Here is a 23,066-nt window from a genome sequence, read left to right on the forward strand (position 1 = left end):
GTGTTTGGCTCATTATATCATCATATTCTTAATGAATCCTGCTGACGAGAGTTAAATGAATAAAAATTTACTAAAGCAGTGATCATGTGACTCAAGTGTCAAAGTTTCTGTCATCATTTGTGCTTCTGTGATTGGTTTGTTTTGTGACTGCTGGATTCTTGTGAATTTCTTAGTTTTCCTTCAGTCGGAGTGAAAATCTTTTCTGATTAATTTTGCACTTTGAGGCAGGAACAATATGTGACACACATCTTTAGTTCACGTCCAAGTGCACATTTTCTGATCATTTTAAGCTTCGTAGTTTGATGGTTGGACTCTACTAGAGTAGCTTTGCATGATTAACAGTTCAGAGTAATCCTTATTTATCTGAGACTGAGCCTGGAGGTCAGTTTGAACTGTCTGAAACAAGCTGTTTTAGCTCCTCCCCTTTTAAAATCAATATTAGCCATCTCTGTGACATCATACAGATCCAAGAATAAGAAAAAGTGATAAACTGAGTTTCTGGAGCTGAATGTACACTGAAAATTGACCAGGTTTGACAAGAAAATTTAAAAAAGCAGAAAAAATCCAGAATAAAGACCGCAGCTTACAATTAAAAAGTAAACAAGCTCTAAGGGTGGAACTAGTGGCCCTGTTTCGGAGAGACAACATTATAATCAAGCTGCTAACAGACGGTAAAGGAGCGTGAAGTCTGCAGGCCTCTGAAGAGCAGAGGATGAGGAATCTCAGAGTCTGGTGGAATATCTGACAGCATCAGTCTCTCAAACTAAACCCGTGAAACGTTCACAGCTCCGCGCATGAAAATGGGTCAGGAAGACAGGGAGCCGTCTCCTGCCAAATGTCGAACATTTTAATGAGCCAAGAAAAGAGTCCCGTGTTTGACTTGGTATCTGGAGCATATGGTGGCTGAAAGGCGTGGCCCCGCAGTCCCCCAATACCAACGTCCCCGGGCCCCCGAGGCCCCCGGGGTGTCAGTTTTTAGAGCTCTGCCACTACAAAGACAGCAGGACTGCCGCTCACATGTGAGCCACTCAGCTAAACTGGGTTCAAGTCCACACAAGTAAACAACGAGCACTGCCAACGCAGAGGACACGGCGACTTCATCGTCTGATGATGATCTTTCTTTACTTTAATACTGTCTTTTAGCTACAGTTACAATATTGTAGCGTTAGTCCGCTCGTGGCCCCCTTTAGACTCCGTCTCCTGCACGTTGCAGGTACCTCTGCTTGAGAGAGAGGTCAACCAAACTGAAGTTTCACTGTAACCTTCACCCACCTCAGCGTCCTGCTGGCGACTGATGCAGCTCATACATGTGACACAGAGCTGAAGCTGTGTATGAGAATCACTGTGAAACTCGGAGCTCCGCCTAAATGGTTTTAATTGGCACGCTCATCCAAACACCACCCGCCGCATGTCCATCACCATTCACACTGTATCCTCTCTTTAAACTGAGACTCTTTCGGCTTATTGTTCACCGTCAGCGTCAACAAAACGACTAAACTGTGAGATGTAAACAGACTAAACCTGCAGCCGTGGAGAGAAACAATGCAGCCCACTCCCCCGGAGACTGAAGCTAATCCCGCCGACCGCTTAAACCTCCCCATTAAATATTTAATGAGCACAAAGAGGGAACCGGCGGTGGGAAGCGAATGAAACGGAGACGATCCCACACGGCTGCTCAGAGTTTAAAGAAGACGCTGCTGGTCCCGTGAGACCGAAACCACCGGCCAAACATTCACCGCCTGACGGGAGGCCGGCACTTCAGGAAGTCCATTATGTGAAGGAGCGCCGGCGCGATGTCAGTTTATCAGCTCAGTTATTGCAAAGCTGCTTTTTAAACCTGAACCCACAGTCGGACTCAGCCTGATGCAGTCGGTCTCCACAAAGTCTGCTGCAGATTTAGAGACACTTTGTGTAAGAAGACAAAACTGTAAATGAAACTTTAAAGGAACCGTCTGTCTTTTAGAGCTTATTTTAAAAATATACACAGATTAGTGTGTGATTACATCTTCCAACAAATCTCCTAAACTTAGAATTAAGCTGTTAGAAATACATAGGAGCGGGCACCGGCTTATGGAGGACGCCATGCTGCCGCCATCCTGAATACAGTGGCCGAGAGAGACGTCACCATTCTGACTGATCGTGTGTTATGAAAGCGCCACGACAAACACAGACGAGAAGTCGCAGGTGTTCACGTGCCGACGAGTCAAATTTTAATCTGTCATCAGTCAGCGTACGAAGGACCAGTGGAAAGAAACGACATCCAAAGAAAAGAGCGTTAAGGAGGAAAAATATCGAAACTTACCATAGTCTGAAAAAAGGACAGACAGCAAGGTCTCATCCGCCAGTTTTCCCAAGTCTGCATGAAGTCTCCAGCTGAGCTTTTTCAGCTATGTGAGAAAGATAATCTACAAATTAAACTGGCTTTATTCGCCAAGTCTTAAAACCAGCGACTGAGACCATAAACTCATCAGGAAGTGTTTACTGAGGTCACAGAGCGAGGGCGCCAATACATCTGGATATGTCTGTGCAGGCTATTGGTGCACTTTTCCCTTAATCCTAATAACCACACTGCATTTATGCCTAAATATGAATCAGTGCATCCTGGTTACTAAACCTGGCTTTGAAGTAACGTTTTGTAGAGGCAGCAACACTAAAAGTCTTATTTTGATCCAAAATTTCCACTAAATTCTCAAAATAAAATCTTATTTTTCTTATTCTATACAATCTGATCATTTTTACATGGTTGTATATCGTACATGTTAAACTCAGAGCCATTCAAAGAGAAAATTGTGTTTTATTTATCTGCTAAATTTGACCTGGAGCCCCTGATCTGAGTGACGTTTCGTGGACTGACAGAGAGATCTTGTAAAAGTCCAAACACGACGCCCTGACTGACTGATGGAGGTGAAGATAAATCGCCTCGGCCGCCGCCTCGCAATCCTTCTTAAAAGTTAAACAGCCATAAAAGGCTGCAGGAACTCTGACCTTCACAATCTAACCGAGCAGGAAAAGCCAATGATGTGTACAAGGCCCCGCTCGGCAGATTATGATAAAATATGTCTCGGCGTCACCAAAAGATAACTGTACGTCTCCCTGTGACAGATACGAGCCCGCTATTTTAATAACAGCCCAATTTCTGCGGCACTAAAATGTTTTACTGTCGGCCATAAAGCACACAGCGTCTGACATAGGAAGCGTGCATTGCCTCCCGACCCTTCAAAATAAGGCGGACCACGTGGTGGTTTAGAGGGTTTAATTGTCACAACATGGAAACACACCGGCGCGCCTGATGTTCAGCAGTTCATTTTATAAAGAGAGATGTTGTGCTTTTCATTTAAGCAGAGAAAATTATAAAATATGTATAAAGAATATTTACATTTTATTTTTTAATTACATAAATTAGGAATAAGTTGCCATTCCTAATATGTTTGTTTTTTTTAAATCATATATGCGGTTTATGTACAAAGAGTTTACCTGATGGGAGGAATAGTGATAGCGCCATTTCATAATTATCACAATCAAGGATTATATTTTACTCTAACCCCAGAATCTGTCACACAGTCTTATTTTAATGGGAAGAAACAGGAAATAGCCCTTTTTTTCCACATGAGCAGAACAAATTAGGTTTCTGGAGCAGACTGGGCGTGACTTTGGTGACACAATCCGGTCGTTAAGTGATGACATGACGAATCCTACTTCCGGGCCTAAAGTAGTCTGCGTTTAATGTGGCTTTTGTGTTGTTAACATGTTTAATATTTTGTATTTTCTTCTATTTGATCTCAAAAAGCTCCTAAAACAGTCAGTGATCCCTGTTGACCTCCCTCGGCTTTTATTACCGCTAATCATTTATTTAAGCTCAGTTTTTAAAACCTTAGGATGTAGCTACAGCCCAGCCCATGCAGCAGTATATTAATGACTAACCTCGTACTTGTGGATGGATTATCTCAGTTGTTCTCCTGGCTGAGGTTTGGTCCTTTTACAGCATCCTGCCATGCGATTACATTTGTTCCTGACCACCGAGAACACTCACGTTAACTTTTATCGAGTGGAAAAAAAGTTAGCTTGTTTATATTATGCTAACATAGCTGTGTCGCTAGCGGTCACGTAGCACATCATTATATACCAGCTAACCCAACTTCAGTAACCCTACAAACGTCACTGCTGTTTAGTTTTCTGTCTTCATTTATGCTGGAAGTGATAGCAGAGCTGTACGTTTTAATTTGTTTCCAAAACCCCGCAGTCAGGACATGCTATATTGTATTTAGATAGAAGCTAGCGAGCTAACTCCCTGCTAACTTCTAACTCCGTTAAATGTCATAAATTCCATTTTCATGGATGCCTGGATGTTAAACTCAATTGTTACACCTGGTAGAGCAGAACGCTGATCATTTTATTAAAGATGAAAGACTTTAGACAGTTTTTCAACTCTCAGTAATGCCATAGTGATCGTTTGATATATGGACCTGCAGCGGAGTTTAGGCCCAGACACGGCTAGTGACGTCAGACTGAATGACCGGATTATCCTAACAGCAGCAACAGTAACCAGTCGCCTACCAGGCTAAAGCTAACCAGGCTTTGATTAGCACTTAGCATGAGCTAAGCTACACAACAATGTGGCGAGTCACTGCAGTGATCGAATTCTGTTTTGATCCACCGTCGAAAACCTCGCCTTACACAGCAGTTTGATTGTAGCACGTATTTCTGACGCTGCCCCCTGGTGACAGTGAACATGTACGCCATGTAGCCAGCAAAGCTTTTCATACGATCAATGAACAATCAGACGGAGAGAAACTGCAAGCTTATTGGCTAACAATTAGTTATTTTATACCTAAACAATTATTCCAGTCCAAACTCACTCGACTCCTTCAAAACAAAAGCATCACAAATGCATATTGGGACATTCACAATCTAATTATTTATTTTCCCCACTGTGATTAAGAATGCATGACTAACTCGATCTAATAAAGGTTACTGTCAGTCTCAGCAACACTTTGTGGTACAATTTGATAATACACCGAAGTACAGATCAGCACTAGTTCGAGTTTAGTTGACGTCTCTTCATCACAACGCAGATCATTTTGGAAGCCGTTGAGAGCGACTGTTTCTTCCCTTTCTGTTAACAGGGTTGATTTTGGCAGTTTTAAACCATGTAGAATCCTTTCTTAATAGCATGTGTTATCAATTACATTCAACTTATTCAATCACTTATAAATTACTTTATTTTGATTTACCATCAGGCATTTAAAGAAGCAAACCTCAAAGCTAGTATAGCTGTAGTTAACTGTAGAAGCATTTAAACCAGCCGAACCTCCACAAAAATAAGTAAAATAAAACAAAAAAACATGAATTTGCATGTACTACTGTTAAAATATATTACTTAGAAATGCTGACATGAGACATGTTTCTTTCGTATATATGCTGGCATGTATCACACTGTGACGCTGTAGTTTAGGTTAAAGATTTCTCTCATTGATCGTCTCTTTTTTATTTCAGTATGAATTTATTGGACGCTTCGTTTGTTTACTGTACGTCCAGAGGAAATTTCCCTCTGGGATAATAAAGTCTTGCATGTGTGGTCCTGGCAAAATATGACTTGTCACTGCTCTGCTGTGGACGCTGAATGACTAACACAGATCTGAGTGCTGTAAAGTTTCGACCTGGAACAAACGGGGGGACATTTCTTTTGTCCAATAACACTCGACAGCTTTTACACTCATGCTTGAAATTTGTTTGGAAGTCCTCGAGGGTGAAAAGCTGCCAGAGAGAAAAGACCTGTGGCTGAAAACAGTCTCGCCCTCCAGAAAAGCCAAGAAGAAGAATTAGCCGGGCACAGAGGACGAGGAGTGTGTGTGGTCCCTTTAGTCGCCAGGTGATGTGGTGGGGAAGCTGTCAGCCGGCTGGACGGCGGCTGAATCCCGGCGAGCGGAGCGGGAGGAGGAGGAGGGCGAAGCATTCTTCAGTGCTGACATTCCCATTGAGACTCGGGGCAGCCGTGAAATAAAAGCTGCGAGGAGGCTGAAAGAAAGAAAAAGACGGCTCCGGTAGTTTATTTTGTCGAAACAAAACGTGAGTCCCACTTGTGGATGAACGTGATTGAACTGCGCTTTGTGTGCGGCTGAATGGCTGTGAGCAAATACGGCTGGAAGTGACTGTTAGTTTTACCGATTTTAACAGTGAACAGGAAAAAAGAGCTTAGCTCCAGACAAAGAGGCCATTGAGATAATTTTCCAACAATTAATATTTACTCACTGACACACTTAGAGGACAGACTCGCTTTATAATGCTGGGAAAATGTTGTAAAACTTCATGCGTGGCTCAAAAATTTGTTTTTACCTCAATTTTTTTTTAAAATAATGACTGAAAATAATTTTTTTTAAATATCTGTTCTTCTAGGAATATCACCGATAAGAGTGTACAAAATATACAAATATCAGAGCTTGTGTAAAACACAACTTTCAATGAATTTGAACTATATAAATCACCTTAAACCAAAAAGTACCAAGAAAAACTGAAATATACCGTTAGCCTTATCTGCTAACAAAACTTTTAGACAATTTGAACCATTAAATTATTGCTTAAACATGAAATAAGCCGTTTTTGCTTCTAAAGTTAACTGTTAACTTATATTTATTAAATTGCTTAAGAGTTTTAGCCGCTAACTTTTAGCTAACATGAATCCAACTATAGTTAAGCTAACTAATGCTTAAGCTGGGCTAACATTTCTATTCTAAAAATGTATTTTTCTCCCATATTTCTATTTATGAAATCTGAGTTTAAGCTACCCAGACTTTTTATTATTAAATCAGTTATACATTTTGAACTAAGCTACGGCTAAGGTCGTCGCTGAAGTAAGTATATATGTGGGAAATACAGAATGTTTTAACTAAATACATAAAGAACTACAAAAAAATATCTAGTTGGATCTTCATCTCGCTCGCGTGTTGACAAGGAAAATCTGTTTATGCTAGCTGAACATAATGAATACTAGGAGTGGGTTTTTATAATCGATTCATCGATTAAAATCGATTCTGGCTTGGATAACGTAAAATCGATTCATTAAAATCCTGAATCGATTTTTTAATATAAATTTATTTTGCCCGAAATGCCAGAATCTCTGGTGACATCTCACAAAATTTCAAGAACCACCAAACAGTTAAGACAGTAAATGAGAGCAGGTACAGGGATTCTGCACATAGACTTAAATACACAGCGCGACCCGCGGATCAGAATCAGTTAGATGTCGCCTTTCTCACAGTCGGGGCTGAAAGCCGACAGCTCGCTGATTCTGATCTGTCGGCGGGTCGGCGCTTTGTGTTCACGCCCTTTATGCGCTGATTCTAAAGCTGTTAGTTTGATGTCTCTCCAAACAATATTGACCGAACCAGCAGCAAAAGAAGATCCAAACTTTGGATCTTCTTTTGCTGCTGGTTCGGTTTGGATTCCAAATGCTTCACATAAACATCGTCATGAATTCACTCTGACTTTTACTGTTTTGCTTCCATCGCGATGCGCAGCTCTCTCTCTCTCTCTCTGTACTTCAAGAACAGTTTCCCTTTCTTCATTATTCGCTTGCTTGTTACGCACAAGTCTACCGCTGTTTACAGGCTGTTGGCCGCTGTTTTTTTCCCTTTTACATTCTTCCGAAAAGAAAACCTCATTTCTGCTGTTCAATACTGAACAAATTTAAACTTTTTAAAATTATTCAAAATGCAAAATGCTTAGCCGTGTCTCTAATAAAACCGCTGTAACGTCAGAGGTAATGTTCATATGTTGATTAATGGTTTTCTTTCGTTTTTGATGTACTGCAGAATATTTTTATAAAATCCCAGGCCAGGAAAATCACCTTCATGTTTTTCTGTGTTTTATCTTCAGCTACTTTGACACAAAGGCATCTGCTGTGACGCTTACACCTGTGATAAAGTCTTGCGTGTGTCAGCTTCCTTTTTATTGATACAAAAATATGTAAATGTACTGATCTGAATTATATTTCTGACTGTCAAAATTTCCCAGATTTAAATAGAATCGAATCGAATTAAATCGAATCGTGGATCGAATCGATTCGGGACCTTGTGAATCGGAATTGAATCGATTCTAGAAATCAGTGACGATACCCAGCCCTAATGAATACTGTGTATTTCTTAAACATCACTGAATATTTAGTGTTTCTGCAAAATTAAAATAAACCCTTGGATATCATAACTGTTCTATCCTCATTTGGTAAAACAGCTTCTACGTAATATGTAGTTATTAATCTGAGCTTCTCTCAAATATACATTTACTGTCCTGTTTTGGTCAATTCGCAACTTCAGCTGGTCTTCAGTTTTAAAAATAGCTCGACAAACTTGGAAATGTGTTTTTATGGGCTGCTGAGGTCCAGAGGAAGAAAAGCAGCAAACCATGACACTTTAAGCTAAACAAGTCAACCTGCTGGTTTTATACAGTGTGAAAGTGCTGGAGCTCCTTTTTCTGCCAACAGCAAATATCAAGTGAAAAAAAAAGTGTCATTCAGCAGTGATTTTTCAATGTCAACAGCATCCTGCACCAGTTAGACTTCCTGAAGTGTTTAAACTGATCTCGTTTCAATTTTTAAAAAAGACTAATTATAAAGCTACAAATACACCATTTGAATGCAAACTCAGACCATTACCAGAGCCTCACGAGTGCATTAAGAGGAATCCGTTGTGAATTAGCACTTGAGAGAAACACAAAGGGCTCTGTCTCCTCGCCTCCTCTTTCTTTTCTCTCCCCCCTCTGCCTTTCACCCTCCAGCAGATAAAAAAAAAACACCAGAGGAGTCCTCTCGGCTCGTCTGTCCCTCCCCTCGTCGTGTCTTTCAAGCTGTGGAGGAAGAAAGGAGGTTGAATTGGGCCTAATCTTGTACATGTGAATGTGTGCGGCCTCGGTTCGTCCTCTCCGCCTGATAAAAAGGATGCAGGTGCAGGACGGCAGGTCATAAAGATAAAATCCATGTCAATTCAAGATTCCTCCAGCGAGCCTGGTCTTTAGAGCCTGAAGACTGACCGAGTAGCTTTTAGGTCCTAATGTTGCATTCTGGGAAATCGGTAATTCCAACTTTTTGAGTCGGAATTTTGAACTGGAACTTCCTTGAAGTCAGACTTCCAATTGGAGTGTGGCAGAAGCCCCACAGACCCTGACTTCACAATCAAAGAGGGTGGTGTATCTCTCATAATGTGTAAGGCTCTAGGTCCACGCTGAATATATACTCGAGTCTTCATCACCTGCAGATGTGAGTTTATTCTCTGACGGGACAACGAGCTGGGACAGCAGCCAGGAGAAGACTGGACGTGGTCTCTGAATATGCCTCTTTTACACGTCGTGCTTTGTTTAAGAAACAAACTGAAATCTGTCAGAGGAGCGAGCGCTCTCCGAGCTCCCGGTTTGTGAGCGCAGCAAACCTCCGTGTCTCTGCAGAGCGTCCTCTGATGGCTTCCCTTTGGCGCCTTCAGGCAGATCACCAAGAACACAATCTGCCGCCGTGCTGAGCGGCTGCCAGCGTCTGAATAAATCATCCGTCTCAGCTAGAGGTGAAGCTGTTTGATTTCATGTGTGACCCAAATAAGACGGCTTCCCCTGAGTGACGGTGTAAATGATGCAGCGACGGGGAGAAACGAGTCCATCCCGACGGGTCAGCGCGCCATCGCTGACCTGCTTCACGCATTTATGTTGCTTTTTCTTTTGCACGATGTAACGTTTTATTTACTTTACACCTTCCAAGTAATTACCTTTATTCATATTTCACCGGCACTCCTCGCTAAGAGTTAGGTAAAACTGGCGAGAACGAGATTATGAGCCTAAAAGATTCATAGCAGTTTAACTGAGAATAAAATGTGTTTTCAGGGTTTCGAAGCAGCTGGTTGAAAAAGTAACTGCCGTAAACCCAGAGTTAATATTTAAACTGAAATGTTAAGGTTATTTACTTTTTATTGAATCGTAGCAGTGAAAATGAAACTTTCCGGTTCTTTATCGCAGTGACATCACTGAGCTTACTTTTTATAAAAACAGCCAAAATAACTTGAGCTCCAATAAGTGATGGGTGTGGCTGTTTGCCCAGCTTTTAAAATAAAATCCAACATCCATGAAAAAGAGGATTTAAGAGGTTTAGGGGAGTTAGAAGTTGGCAACCTGCTACCTTCCATGTAAAGATGATCCACTGATGATGGATTTATTCAATATAAAAATTTCAACATGAAACATTTAGCTCTGGAGTAACTTTGGGAATAAACAAAGGCAGAAAACTAAACACCAACGCAGCTTCATAGCTGCAGTCAGGCTAATTAGAACACATTAGCACAGGGAAGATGGAGGATGAAGGGTAAATTGTTCCTGATAAAAGTTGAGGTCCTTGGTGAAGACACCAAAAATGGAGTAAATCCATCCACAACACAAGCTTTCTGTCTCCTGGTGAATTTTCCTGCAAATGCATTTGCCAAGAAAAGACTTTAGCATATAAATAAAAAAGTATATTTGAAATCGTTAAGCTAATTCTAAGCTTTTATGGACTTTATTTGGTTCTCATGAAGTATACTGGGTGGGACTCATTAGATGTTCTTTTTCAGTCAGTCTTTGGTTTGGTTAAAGGAAACTGCTCGATTAAGTTTATAAACCAGAGCTGGAAAGGTTTGGAAACGAACCTGATCCACATTTGAAACCAACATCAGAAACATGTGTCATCCAGGTTCCCGCCCCCCTGAGATCTTTGTTTTCAGACTTCCCTTTACCGTCAGTTGCTATTTGTCGACGCTAAGGCCTGAAACCCGAAACTTCCTGTGTGCGGCGTCCGGCTCTCGCTGCTTGTTTGTTTGTGATGATGCTGATGAGCCGTGTTGGTCGCAAGCACAGCGGCGGGTTCCTCCCCCACATGTCTTACGATTAGTCATAGAAGTTGGAGGAGGATGGAGGGGATGAAGATGGGGGCTGCTGAGCATGGCGTTGCCTGGGAACAGACAGGGGAGGAGGTGGCGAGGTGGTGCTTTTATTACCAATGAATTAGTGTCGTTTTCTTTTCACACGCCCACTAACTAACCTCCCCCTGGCCTCCCCTCTCTACACCCTAAATGGTTTGTGGCAGGCGGCTCCGCCCTCCCGTAACCCACCTGTGCACGGCACTGACGGGGGTGTCGCCCCCTGCAGCCATCAGGTGCTTCAACTTAGCCATAAACTGTCAGTGAACTTCTGAACTCTGAGACCCCAAACTGATCCTGAACCAGGATCACCAACGCCAGGACAGATCCCAATTTACTACAAGAATAACAGAAACAATCTAAAAATATGAAACTTATGATCATGTAAACTTCAAGTAAGGAAAACGTGATGTCAGGAAAGTCCAAAATATGAAGCAAAACATTAACACAGAGGATATCAAACTAGTGAAAATTTCAGCTTTTTATAAAATATAAAAGCTTTCCAGTTCAATAATATGACAATTCATTTTTTAATAACTTCTAAAATAACAAAAACTGCAAAAGTTAAAAAAACAAACCTACAAACAGGCTTTTATTTTATTTTAATTATTTTCCTTTCTTTTGTTCGTGCGTTGTTACTTATTTTACTTATTTTCTTAAAGGGCATGCGTCACATTTTTAAACTTAATTATGTAAATATTTACTAATTCCGGGATATCAGATTTTTACGGCATGATTATCGTAGCTCAAAGAATTCCCGATAACAAGAAAATTCATCACCAAGACTCATTTTTAATTCATTTCATTTTTCACTTTATTTGTGGCAAATTAAATATTCTAAAACTGAACTATACAAAAGATTTTATTAATCTTAGAAACACAATCTGCACATTTCATCACTGAATGTGTATTGTGAATATTTCACTGTGATTTCTTTGGCTGTAAATGTTAGTGAGCCTGCTGGTAGCCTGATCTGAGCTCATCGCTGTTCTCATAAGTTTCAAGTCCCACTGAAAAAAACACAAAGTTTAAAACTAAAGTTCAATTTTGGGTTAAAACAATAAACCCAGCCATGCTAACAGATTAAATTATCCGTCATTCGTTAGCTAACGTGTGAGCTGCATCGCTCAGAGTCTCGCTCATCACGTCCAGTTTCAAGCCAACAAAACGGCAAAAATGAAAACATTAAACCCGATGTGTCACGATGCACGCAGCTTCATAATGAGACTTTACAGACCCTGGTGTGACATCACAGTGGATAAGTCCATCTTTTATATACAGTCTATACAACTGCTGCGGCTGTATGCACTGTAACCTATGGTTGGCTAGCTGTGTCTTCATTCAGCGACTAGTGAGCAACACCCAGATGAAATCCTCAAATTTAACTCAACTAAACTGGACTTCTGTAAATAAGCAGACTGCAGATAACGGAGATCGTTTTCAGAATTATCTGTCAGATAATTGCATTTTAATTAGTGTCAGTTTAGCTTTTGCTTGAAAAACGACTCATCGTTTTATTTTATATGAAGTTTTTTTGTAGTTTCTGTTCTCACTGCCCCAGGACATGAAATGACATGAAGATAATAAATGTGAACAGCTCACACACTGGAGGTCATGAGTAAAAACTTTATTCAAACAGACGTAAAGCTTCGGGTCAGGCTGTTGAAGAGCTTCTCTTGTATTTGGAGAATGTTCGAGTTGATAACAGACTTTCAGGTTTAATGACCTCGGTGTGTTTTTGCCTCCAGCCTCTTTTTTAAACCTCTGTAGTGATGGGTTTAATTTACGACCCATTCAGGAATCTTATCTCCACCTTCAGCCCGTAAACTAACACCTCAGAGCCGCACTTCAAAGCTGCCAAGGTGCCAAAAACCTGCCCAGCGCTTAAAGGGGAAAGATGTGCAGATACGTGAGGTCTCATAGATTATGATAGGGAGGGTAGAAACATTAGCTGAAAGGAGCTAAACGTTCCTGCAGCTGGGAAAAAGGCCACGTCAGCCCTGGAGGAGTTTGGAGCAGTTTTGACAGGAAAACCAGTTTCCACATCAGGACGGAGACGAGGGGGTCTGAGCTGCAGGCTCAGGGTACTGCACAAATATGAGCTGCACATCACATCTTTAGGTATTTCATGGCTCTCTTGTTTTAACAACAATCATCTTAAGAACATCATCCGAGCTTTGTTGAAACACCGTATACGAGTGTTTCAGCCCTGAGAAAGAATCAGAAAGTCCAAGCTTCAAATTCCAAGGCTGAAAAATAAAAAGTGGGGTTGGATCTGAAACTTTGAGGCCTTCACAGACCAAGAGAGATGCGACAAATGTTTTAACACATGAAACATTTGGACAAATTTTACACGTCTGGGTAATTGAACCAGAAGTTTAAGACAAATATTTCTTGCTGCCTTCTTACATGTGGAAAAGGTAGAATGAATATTTAGATAATCTCTTGCTGTTGGTTGGCTATAAAGAGCTTAATGTTTTTATTTGTTTCTATTTTCTAATGTTAAGAAAATAAAACCAGAGACCGTCTAATTAAAAAACCTCTGTGGAAAAATTCTGCAACAGCAAACATGACCAAGTAACTTAAAGAGGGAAAAATTCAATTTCTCAATTTGAAGGAAGGGACCTGAAAAACCTGCGAGCTTTCTGTTGATCCAGTTTTTATTATTGGGGACCATTAAAATTGACCATATTTTACCTAACATCATAATAACAGTCTGGGGGTGTTTCAATATGGCTGCCAGTTGTTGAGACTGGCTCATAGAAGGACGCGACACGACGGCTAATGTAGGAAAAACCATATTTGTGTGTTTAGGATTATTGGCTGGATGGTACTTTGTGTTATTTCTGTTATTAACATAAATCAGAACCACGTCTTACATGACTTTAAATATTTGTTCAGCCAAACTGGAGATGACTCGATGATGAAAGCAGCGGCGAGTTGTGTTTTCTGCCGTCCTGCGTTTTCATGTCGTGTTTCAGGACCAACAATCTTTCACAGCCTTTCATCATCTGACGAGTTCGTCAGTGTAAATAAGCCATGTGTTGTTCGGCTGACAGCAGACGGCACGCTCTGTCATCATCATCATCGCCACGTTCTTCTTCTTTTCTTCTTCTTCTCTCTCTGAGTCTTTCTCCACAGATCGTCTGTACAGTTTGCTAATTAACGCTGTCACACCTCTTCCTGAAGTCTCTAATTAACGAACAGCAGCGAGGGGCTCATGATTAATTGCACTTCAGCGAGCAGCGAGTTTAGCAGCTGATGTTGGACATCCAGCAGATCTTCGCCTTAAATCGTGTTCCTGATATTTCCCAGCTTCACTCGACTGAAACTGAAGTCGAGGCATTAAAAAGCTTCTCAGCTGCGTATTAAAATGTTTGCGAGGGTTAAACGTGGAACTGCAGGATTTAAAACAGCTCACATGTTCATCCTTACTCAGTAACTCAGCTTCCAGCCTCTGTTGGGTCTGACCATGAAAACAAACGCGCTGAATTCCCATGTAGGAATGGCACACAAGCCACAAATAATCAAACCTGCTATGAACGCCTGCAATTCAACTCAAATGCCAAAAAAACTTTAGATATTGTTGACTGCTCTGTTGCTGCGTGTAATAAAGTTTTATTGATTTCAAAGTTTAGTCCCTGTGGAATCAATAGTAATCAATAAATGTGGAGTAATAAGTCGTGTTTGTTCTGTTCCTTCTGTCCCCTGGAGGTCCATCTTTCCCAGCACCTCCTCCTCCTGTACCCGTGTGATTATTTTAACCTCGTCTTTTACGTCTGTGGAGGTTTTTCCCTTTAAAGTCGGTTTGTTTTACTTGTGTGTGGTCACACAGCTCAGGAGGATGGAGGTGGTGGTGGCAGGGGTGTTCAGAAACGGACATTTTTATGGTAACAGTCGCCGTCTCTTGGCAACACACTCAAAGACCCGTACGCATTGACGGAGCACAATTGTGTTTGGCACCAGGAAAGTGTTAACTGGCTAATCCCTTACGGCCGCCCAGACGCCGCCCGCTGCTAATTCACTGCTCCGCACAAACCGGCCAGTGTTTACACACCAGAGCTCGGTCACTGCGGGGGGAGGAAAAGCTCTTCACACGAGCTGCTGGCTCTCAGCGCTCAGAGGAACAGAGTCCATTAAACAGAAACCACCTGCAGGATCTATGCTGAGCTACTCCCAGGATTTAACAATAAATTACACCTTAAACTTTAACTGCAGAATCAATGCAGCCATAAGTGTCTGCACATTAATCTACTACAAAATTTACACTCAAAACAATGTGAAACTCCTGGGAGTCAATGAACATCTAAGAAAGATGATTGTAGATTTACACAAGATGTGAAGGTCTCGTGGAGTCGTTGCTAAACAGCTGCAGACATACTTCAGTAGAAGTTATTTTAATGCGTCACCACTTTGCCAAGAGTCTGGAAGAAAACCCAAACGGACCCTCATGAGCGCCCAGTGGTTAGGATGTTAATAACAGAGGAACCACCAAGGCTCTGCCATGAACTGTAAACTGCTGCAACACCAGCATCACTGTCCACAGTGAAGCCAGCTCTACATCACCATGGACACGTACAGGGAAGAATTTGGTTTTGGCTCCAAAAATAACACCTTCAAGTTTGACTGACACCTGCAGCTGCCCACACGAAGTTCTACGATCAGACGAGACAAAGATTGAGCTGCAATGACGAGAGGTTTGTTTGGAAGAGTAAAGATAGGAGCACCGTACCAACTGTCAGGCCTGGTGGTGGCAGCAGTTTCGCTATGCTGCACAAAGTGGATGGAACAATGTTGGAGGAGGTCTACATCCAAACTCTTCAACTTCACCTCAAAAGATAAACAGCTAGATGGTTGAAACTTGCGCTTGGATCCCACGCACATCAAAACCGGGTTTGGAAGGCATAAATATAAATTCAAACTTGTGCATCCAATAAAGATGTTTCTGACGTAGACTGTGACTTTTCACAAACTGCTGTGGGAATCATCATAGTTTTGACTCAAACATGAAATTTTTGCAGTTTAACTATGAACAGGCTATGAACCGTTTTTAATTAATAGACGACTAAAATAAACACAAATAAACTTGATTATGTTTACATTATTCAAGTGACATGGTTTCAGTATCCGGTTTAGGTTTAGGAAGAGGGCTTGGTTTGTGTTAAAACACTTCCTACTTCCTGTTAAGCTCTGGGTTCTTGGTTGTCATGGTGACATCTACGCTTTTTCTAGACAAAACTGACACTGCAGACTTTACTTTTGGTCTCTACTAGAGCAGCTTTGCATAAATCACAGTTCAAGTTAAATCTTGCCTTGAACTGGATCTCGGTGCCGCTTCAGCAAGAGGAGGAAGTGCCAAGTTCAGCTCACGGTCTCTTGGACGCTCTGTTAGCGCCGTTAATCGCACAGGAGCCGCATTATTGGTCAGATAATTACATAAGAAAATGCCCCAACAGTACAAATGTGTTATCATTGTCAGACTACATGCGTGAAAGCTGAAGTATCCAACTTTATTTGCCCCTTTTCTTCAGGTTCCAAGTAAATGTGAAGGATAATGAGAAGCTAAAGGCGCTTAATTAAAAGGTTAAATGCTGCAGTTGTGTCACAGTAATGACAACAAGATAAAAGTTACAAAAGCTGAAAATAATGGATCACATGATTGGAGCACTGAACTCCTGCTAAATGTGATATGGAAATGTTTGTAGTGCCGCGGCCGCTCGACATACCAGGTTAATGTTATCTGAAGGGAAGTCATCGTCCATGGTTCATGTTTTACACTCGTGTGTAACACGCATGTTTGTGGAGCGTTTCCATGTGAACGTGCTGCACTGATGGTTCACACCCTGAGAATATATTAATGTGACTCGGCACTAACGTGAAGCGGGACTCGGTCTTCTTCTGATTTACAGTCACGACATGTTGAGGATCCTCACAAGTGTGAAATATTTAGTAAATAAATTTGGTACGAAGAGATTTTTCTCCTGACATCAGTACATGCTGCATTTATATTTTATTAATATCCGAGTTGATGTATAAAGGAGTCACATTTATGTTGATTTACTGTGAATGTTTTTACGAGGTTTTCCATTTCCATCTTATTTTTTTAATGCGATAAATGAAAGACGCGCCACTTCCTGTTTCTCAGCATCTTTTATCCTGTCACACACGTGGAAATTCATCTGATGTAAAGAAAACAAAACCAAAGAAACTGACTTTGTTTTGTAGTCTAACAAAAAAAATCTTAGTTATTAACTGAAAGGATTATTTTTGAATTCGTTCTGTGTTCACTCTCTGTTTCACATTTTGTTTGTTTTCACATTTAGACGTTAAAACTGAGTCAAAGTTTATCGATGACGTTTTCTTACAGCGTAATATTAAATGAAACATGTCGGGTCTGCTCAACGGGACTTTTACGTTCAGTCAAAAACCTGATTCTGATATCAGCTCACTGCACGAACATCAGTGAACTATGACAAGAACAAATCTGCAGTCACAGGTGACTGAAAAATATTCAAACCTTTATTTAAACTTATATTTATGTTGTTGTCTCACTCAACAGATTTGCCACCTGAACAGGTTAAACATAATTTCACATTTATTGTAAATGTTTTTTGTGTATATAAAAAAAGACAAAGCAAAATAAAGCTTCACTCATTTTTATTTTCTTACTTACCAAATTATAAAGAATAAAGAATTTTTAGTGTGCATTAAATATTTTTTCAAATGATTTTTTTATGATACTAAACTAAAAATGTGTTAAGATTATTCACGCCCATTAGTTCAGTGTGTATTTTTATGTTGCTGTCTTATTAAATAAATGATTTAGCATTAAAATGCAGCGCAGCATTGATGAACTGTGTGAGACGGTGCGTTGGTCCAGTTTTAATATCTGAGCACGTTAATGTGTTCCAATAGAAACAGTCTGAGGGTTCATTTAATCCTGATTTAATAACACTGAGCCTGAAATGTGAATCTCAGCTTCCCAAAATGAACTCTGATTTTATATTTGGCTGCACTGAAATGATCACCTATAAATCACTGACAGAAGTTCAGTTTCTCAGCTGCTGCTTTGTGAAAGTGACAAAGAAATGTTAAAAATAAAACGGGCGAGACAGAGAAACCGTAAAATCTCATTTTAAAACTGGTTTGTTGTCGGAGGCCTCCGGCTCCAAATCTCAGGAATACAGACGTACTCGTACTTCACGACAGGAGGCCTACACTTTGATAAAACGGTTTGAATTTAAGGTACCTTTGATCTTGGGTTTATATATAACAGAAGGGAAACAAGAAGTAGTGTCAGGCTGTTAAAATACCTGAACAGGTGAAATTTCACAGAGTGAGGAGTTCAAAGAAAATACAGCTGTTACCAGGTAAACTGCTGAGTTTATGTAACACCTGGTAAAGCAGATTTATTAAACCACATTTCAGGTTACAAGAAAAATAAATTTAAAAAGAATTCTGCAGTTAAAAGAAAGTCAGCTTTAAGAGCCACGTTTACTGAGATTAAAGGTGCGAATCTAAATTATTCTTAATTTAATTTTAATTTGATTTAACAAAGATTGTGAAATAGTCATAACTTTTTCTACTTTCATTTGTTTTTTGTGACTATTTCACAATCTGCTGTGATATTGGGCTGAAATATAATAAATATCCCACTCAAATAAAAAATGTCACTTTGTGATTTTAAGAAAGGGAGAAAACAGCAGGTTAGAGGTTAAATGTACAAACTTAGAGGACTGAATTATAACTGCACAAATCCACGAAAGCTGAAAATGTTAAAAATGCACTCGGACTGGTTTTATTTCCTGTATTTTTGCCCATGAAGGTTTCTTTAATGGATCTGGATGAGCAGACACAGCGAAGGGAATAAAAAGCCCATTAGTCATGTTCATGCTTTTCAATGCCCCCCAAATGAAAATAATCATTTAAAAAAAACATACAAACACTGGATTATTCTCTGCTTTTCAGACGGAGGAGCATGCAGCAGTACAAATACACAGACAGCGGCTCATTGTAACACCAAACCTTTAAATCAAACCAACATGGCCTCGCTACTCAATAAAAAACATCTAAAGTTGGTCTTTAAAAAGTGCTTCAGAGACATAGATCCTTGCATTCAAACCTCTCCGGTGGGTTTTTAGACTGTGACATAAATATATGCTTTTACGTTTCATCTTCTCTGCGATTGTTCATATCGATTATTACAAAATAAACTCGATTGAGAAAGGAAAAAACAGCGGGGACATATTTGGTTGTTCACACGCCTGCCGGCTTCTTTAGGCAGATTTTCCTCTTGAGTTTTACAAATGGGATCAAATTAACCTCCTTTTAGGTTTAACTTTTGTTTTGGGGGCAGAAAAGAAACGGAGAGGCTCAAGAGGGAGAAAAATCTTCTGGAGTCATTAATCTGAGGGTTTCTTTGAGTCCGAGAAGAAAAGGCTGCAAACACAAAAGATCCGGATAATTTGTCTGTGCGGGATCCACCGAGCCGTTAAACTCAGTCACGGTGAAGCGAAGGAATGTGGAGCAAATTTGTTTCTGACCTCGGTGGAAAAGAAAGCCAGTCGATCATTTTGATTAATTCTGTGGAGGTCAGAGGTCAGCCTGCGGTTTCCTAAACTCTCTGCGGTGGAAGTTTTTTTTTTTTTTGTTTTTTGTTTTTAAATATAGAAAAAGCGGAGCAGCCCCCGTCAGTGCACCGCCACCGCGGACTGCAGCGCTTCTCCGGGGCCGCCCGGGCTGCTCTGGCCGGTGGCTGTCTGCGGGGAGGTGGGGCTCAGAGACTGGGGCGAGTTCGCGAGGAAAGCCGGAATGTGCGCGGGCAGCCCCGGCAGGCCGGGTACCGAGGCTGGGGAGGGTTTGATCGGCACCGGGATGGCGGGCAGCGTCTGCCCGCCGTGACAGATGGTCTTGAGTGGCATGCCGTAGGCCGAGTAGTCGCTGGCGGCCATGGAGATGGGGGCCGCAGTCTCCATCATTCCGGAGCCGTACATGTGCGGCCAGGCCGGGGTCAGCTGGTTGTGCAGCGGGTACCCGGCGGTGGAGAAGGCCGCCAGTCCGCCGGGCATCTTGTACTCTCTGGCGATGATGTTCTCGATGGCGAACGGGTGCTTGAAGCTGGACGGCTGCGAGACGGAGCTCAGGTTGTATCCGGCCGGCATCTGCGGGAGGTGCGCGGCTGCGTGCAGCGCGCTCAGCCGCAGCTTGGCCTGCTGCTGCAGGTAGTGCGCCGCATCCTGCGGCTTGCTGGCGGCCAGCGGGTCCGCGGCCTGCATGCTGCCCACCTTGAAGCGTTTCCGGCGCCGCAGGAAGCTCCCGTTCTCGAACATGTCACCGCAGCTGGGGTGCAGAGCCCAGAAGCTGCCCTTGCCGGGCTGGTCCGGCCTACGGGGGATCTTGATGAAGCAATCGTTGAAAGAGAGGTTGTGGCGCAGCGAGTTCTGCCAGCGCTGCGTGTTTTCCCGGTAGTACGGGAACCGGTCCATGATGAACTTGTAAATCTCGCTGAGTGGGAGCATCTTCTCCGGGCAGCTCTGGATGGCCATGGCCGTCAGGGAGATGTACGAGTACGGAGGCTTCTGGTCGCTGTACGTGTTCCTCCCGGGGCGCGGCATTTTGTCCTGCCGAGCCGGACCGGGATCCCGTCAGAAGAGCCTCTCTTCGCTTTGTTTTCGGAAACTTTCTCCAAACTCTTCACTGCGCCTTTACGCATGAGACGGAAACCGCCGGCTGTCCTGGACGCATGCTCCCAGTTTTTACGCACAGCTGGTAGCGAAACTTTGGGAGAAGTTGAAGCGGTGGGTGCTCCTCCTCTCCTCCGCTTGGGTGGCAGGTGCAGCGCGGTGTCCGTCCTCCTGCTGCCCGCTGGTGAGCTGCGCTAAGCGGCTGCTGCTGCCTCTTCCATGCCCCTCTCAGATCTGTCCCGTGCGCGGTGACAGGAGCAGAAAAGACCCCCGGTGAGGAGCTTCATTAATGGGCCACTTCTGCGCCATCACATGATCACAGCCAAGAGGAGGAGGAGGGAGGCGGGGGTGTAGGGGGAAGCGGGGGGCACACCGTACTGTCATTTACACGGTGAACCGACACGAGTCTTTCATTTGAAGCTGCAGCGGAGAAAGAGCAAAAGAGAGGAGCACGACTGTCGGGAACGTGTGCGCTGAGCGGAGGTGTGTTGGCACCGTTTTACGCGCAGTGTGTGTCTGTGTGTGTGTGTGTGTGTCGGGGGGTTGTTTGTGGCCTCTCGCACCAATTTGCATTGACTAATAGAGCCGCTGAGAGCTGCTGTGTGAGCGCTTTAATTTGTTTTATTTGTCTTTTTGTCGTTTGTCTCTGTTCACAGAACCGTTACGAAGCTTCTCTCCAAACATCCAGGTATCTTTCACAGAGTCTGAGCTGATGAAGACGAGACTTCTCTCACTGTGGGAGAGAAACTCCTTTAATAAGCTCCTGTTTTTCCACTTTCCTTGAACTACGGAATTAAAGGGAATTTCCACGAAATTTAAACAAATTAATGTTATAATTATTATCCACAGCTCTGTGTGGAAACAACAACCCTGAACTTTAAACAATGAGTTTATAATTTCTGCGATTAATTTCATACGATTAACCCTTTTTGCTTTTTTTCTCCCGTTTTTGCCCAAATGCCACATTTATCTTTTTTTTCTAAAATAATAGGCAGATATTTTTAAGGAGCCTGTAAAGCTTTGAGTCTTTTTTCCTCAGATGGATCTGAAGGTTCCGCCTTAAAGTTCTTAATCATTTTTATTTTACTCAGCAAAGCTTCATTTTTCATCTGAACTGATCTGTCAGTATAACTCTAATATAATGCAATTTAATTAACGTATTATAATCTTAATATCTGATATTTGTAGCACATACATTTATTCTATCTAGTAATTTACAATTAAAAATCTTATTGATCGTTAAAGAGACAGAATGATTTCATCATCCTGAAAAAAGACTTGTCAGTTTTAAAATAAAGGAAATAGTCTAGCAGATATATTGCCATATATTATTATTATTATTATTATATTAACACTGAAAAATGTTTTACCAAATGTATTTATTTGCAGAACTTATTTCTGAGACTTGATATATTCTCAAGTCATTTTTGTGCAAGAATCATCTGATGATGAGTTAATTTGTTGACTGATTTTATGATCTTACAATACGATCAGTTATCAGTAAAAACTAAAGTTGTTTCTTCAAAACAAAACTAATGATCACTCTAAAAAGCTGCAGCATTAAATCTGATTTTCTTCTTCATATTTTGGTCATTAATTATTGACGTAACGGCTGCTTTCATGTCCATTGTTTTCTTTTTGTTCTTCATCGTTTCATCGTGTCAGTTAAAGTGCAGCAGAAGGAGGATTAAACTGGAGGAGCCCCGGGGTTTAACAGTCCCAGAGGAGGGGGGGGGGGGGGGGGGGGGGGGGTGACACCAAACAGCTACTTTCACACGTCTGACCTTTGACCTGTGAGCTGATAATGTGACATGAGAGGGTTTCATACAGAATTATATTGTGTTTTTTATTGTTTCCACTTGTTTCCTGTTTAATATTTTTGATTTTGGTCATTTCATTTTCTAGTTTCAGTTTCCTGTTATCATTTATTCCAGTTACTCTTATTGTTGGTGCTCATCACTTTAGTTATTCTCTGTTTTTTATTTATATTTTATTTTATTTATTCAGTGCATTTTAGGTGTTTTCATTTTAGGTTTTTTTGTTTATTTTTTAAATTGATGAAAATTCATTTCAGTGTCATTTAATTCTTGTATCATCATTTATGATTTCATTCATTCATGTTGCATTAGGCTGTGAGTTTAATTTTTCTGGTGACTTAAATACAAATAAAATAAATTTAGTTTTCAAAAACTGATTAAAAGAATTTAAATGATAAAATCAGTTTTTTATGATGTGATTTTATTTTGGTGCTGAATGTAATAAGTTCTGTGATTTATGACTTATTGATAATATTCAGCACGTAGCTGCAGATTTTATGGTCAGTGTGATAGTTTTAGTTAAATTAGGTCACTGCTTCCTCTTAAGGTTTTATTGAAAACTCTTTGAGCGCTGTTTTTTTTTTTTTATAAAATAAAAACTGTTTTAATGTATATTTAGTTTAAAATGTTTGACAAAACAATTT

The 23,066-nt window shown here is 41.3% G+C and overlaps 1 protein-coding gene and 1 long non-coding RNA gene across 2 annotated transcripts in view; both read right to left on the bottom strand.

Annotated features, from left to right (window-relative positions):
- Positions 1-5,201: 5,201 nt before the first annotated feature.
- The window catches only part of LOC113027115 (uncharacterized), a 30,109-nt gene continuing 12,244 nt past the window's right edge, over positions 5,202-23,066 (bottom strand). The window contains exon 4 of the long non-coding RNA XR_003272987.1: positions 5,202-6,015. This is a non-coding gene — a long non-coding RNA (uncharacterized LOC113027115). The remainder of the gene's footprint in view (positions 6,016-23,066) is intronic.
- On the bottom strand, positions 18,580-21,260 carry LOC113027109 (forkhead box protein B1-like). The gene has a single exon (XM_026176633.1). The coding sequence runs from the start codon at positions 20,534-20,536 to the stop codon at positions 19,613-19,615; it is 924 nt and encodes a 307-aa protein (XP_026032418.1). The 5' UTR covers positions 20,537-21,260; the 3' UTR covers positions 18,580-19,612.

The sequence above is a fragment of the Astatotilapia calliptera genome, chromosome 1, assembly GCF_900246225.1.
Source record: "Astatotilapia calliptera chromosome 1, fAstCal1.2, whole genome shotgun sequence".
In the NCBI taxonomy this organism is placed as follows: Eukaryota; Metazoa; Chordata; class Actinopteri; order Cichliformes; family Cichlidae; genus Astatotilapia; species Astatotilapia calliptera.

What these genes read in the sequence shown, in the direction of transcription:
- LOC113027109 (XM_026176633.1), bottom strand. Translation starts at nt 20,536, where the DNA reads ATGCCGCGCCCCGGGAGGAACACGTACAGCGACCAGAAGCCTCCGTAC.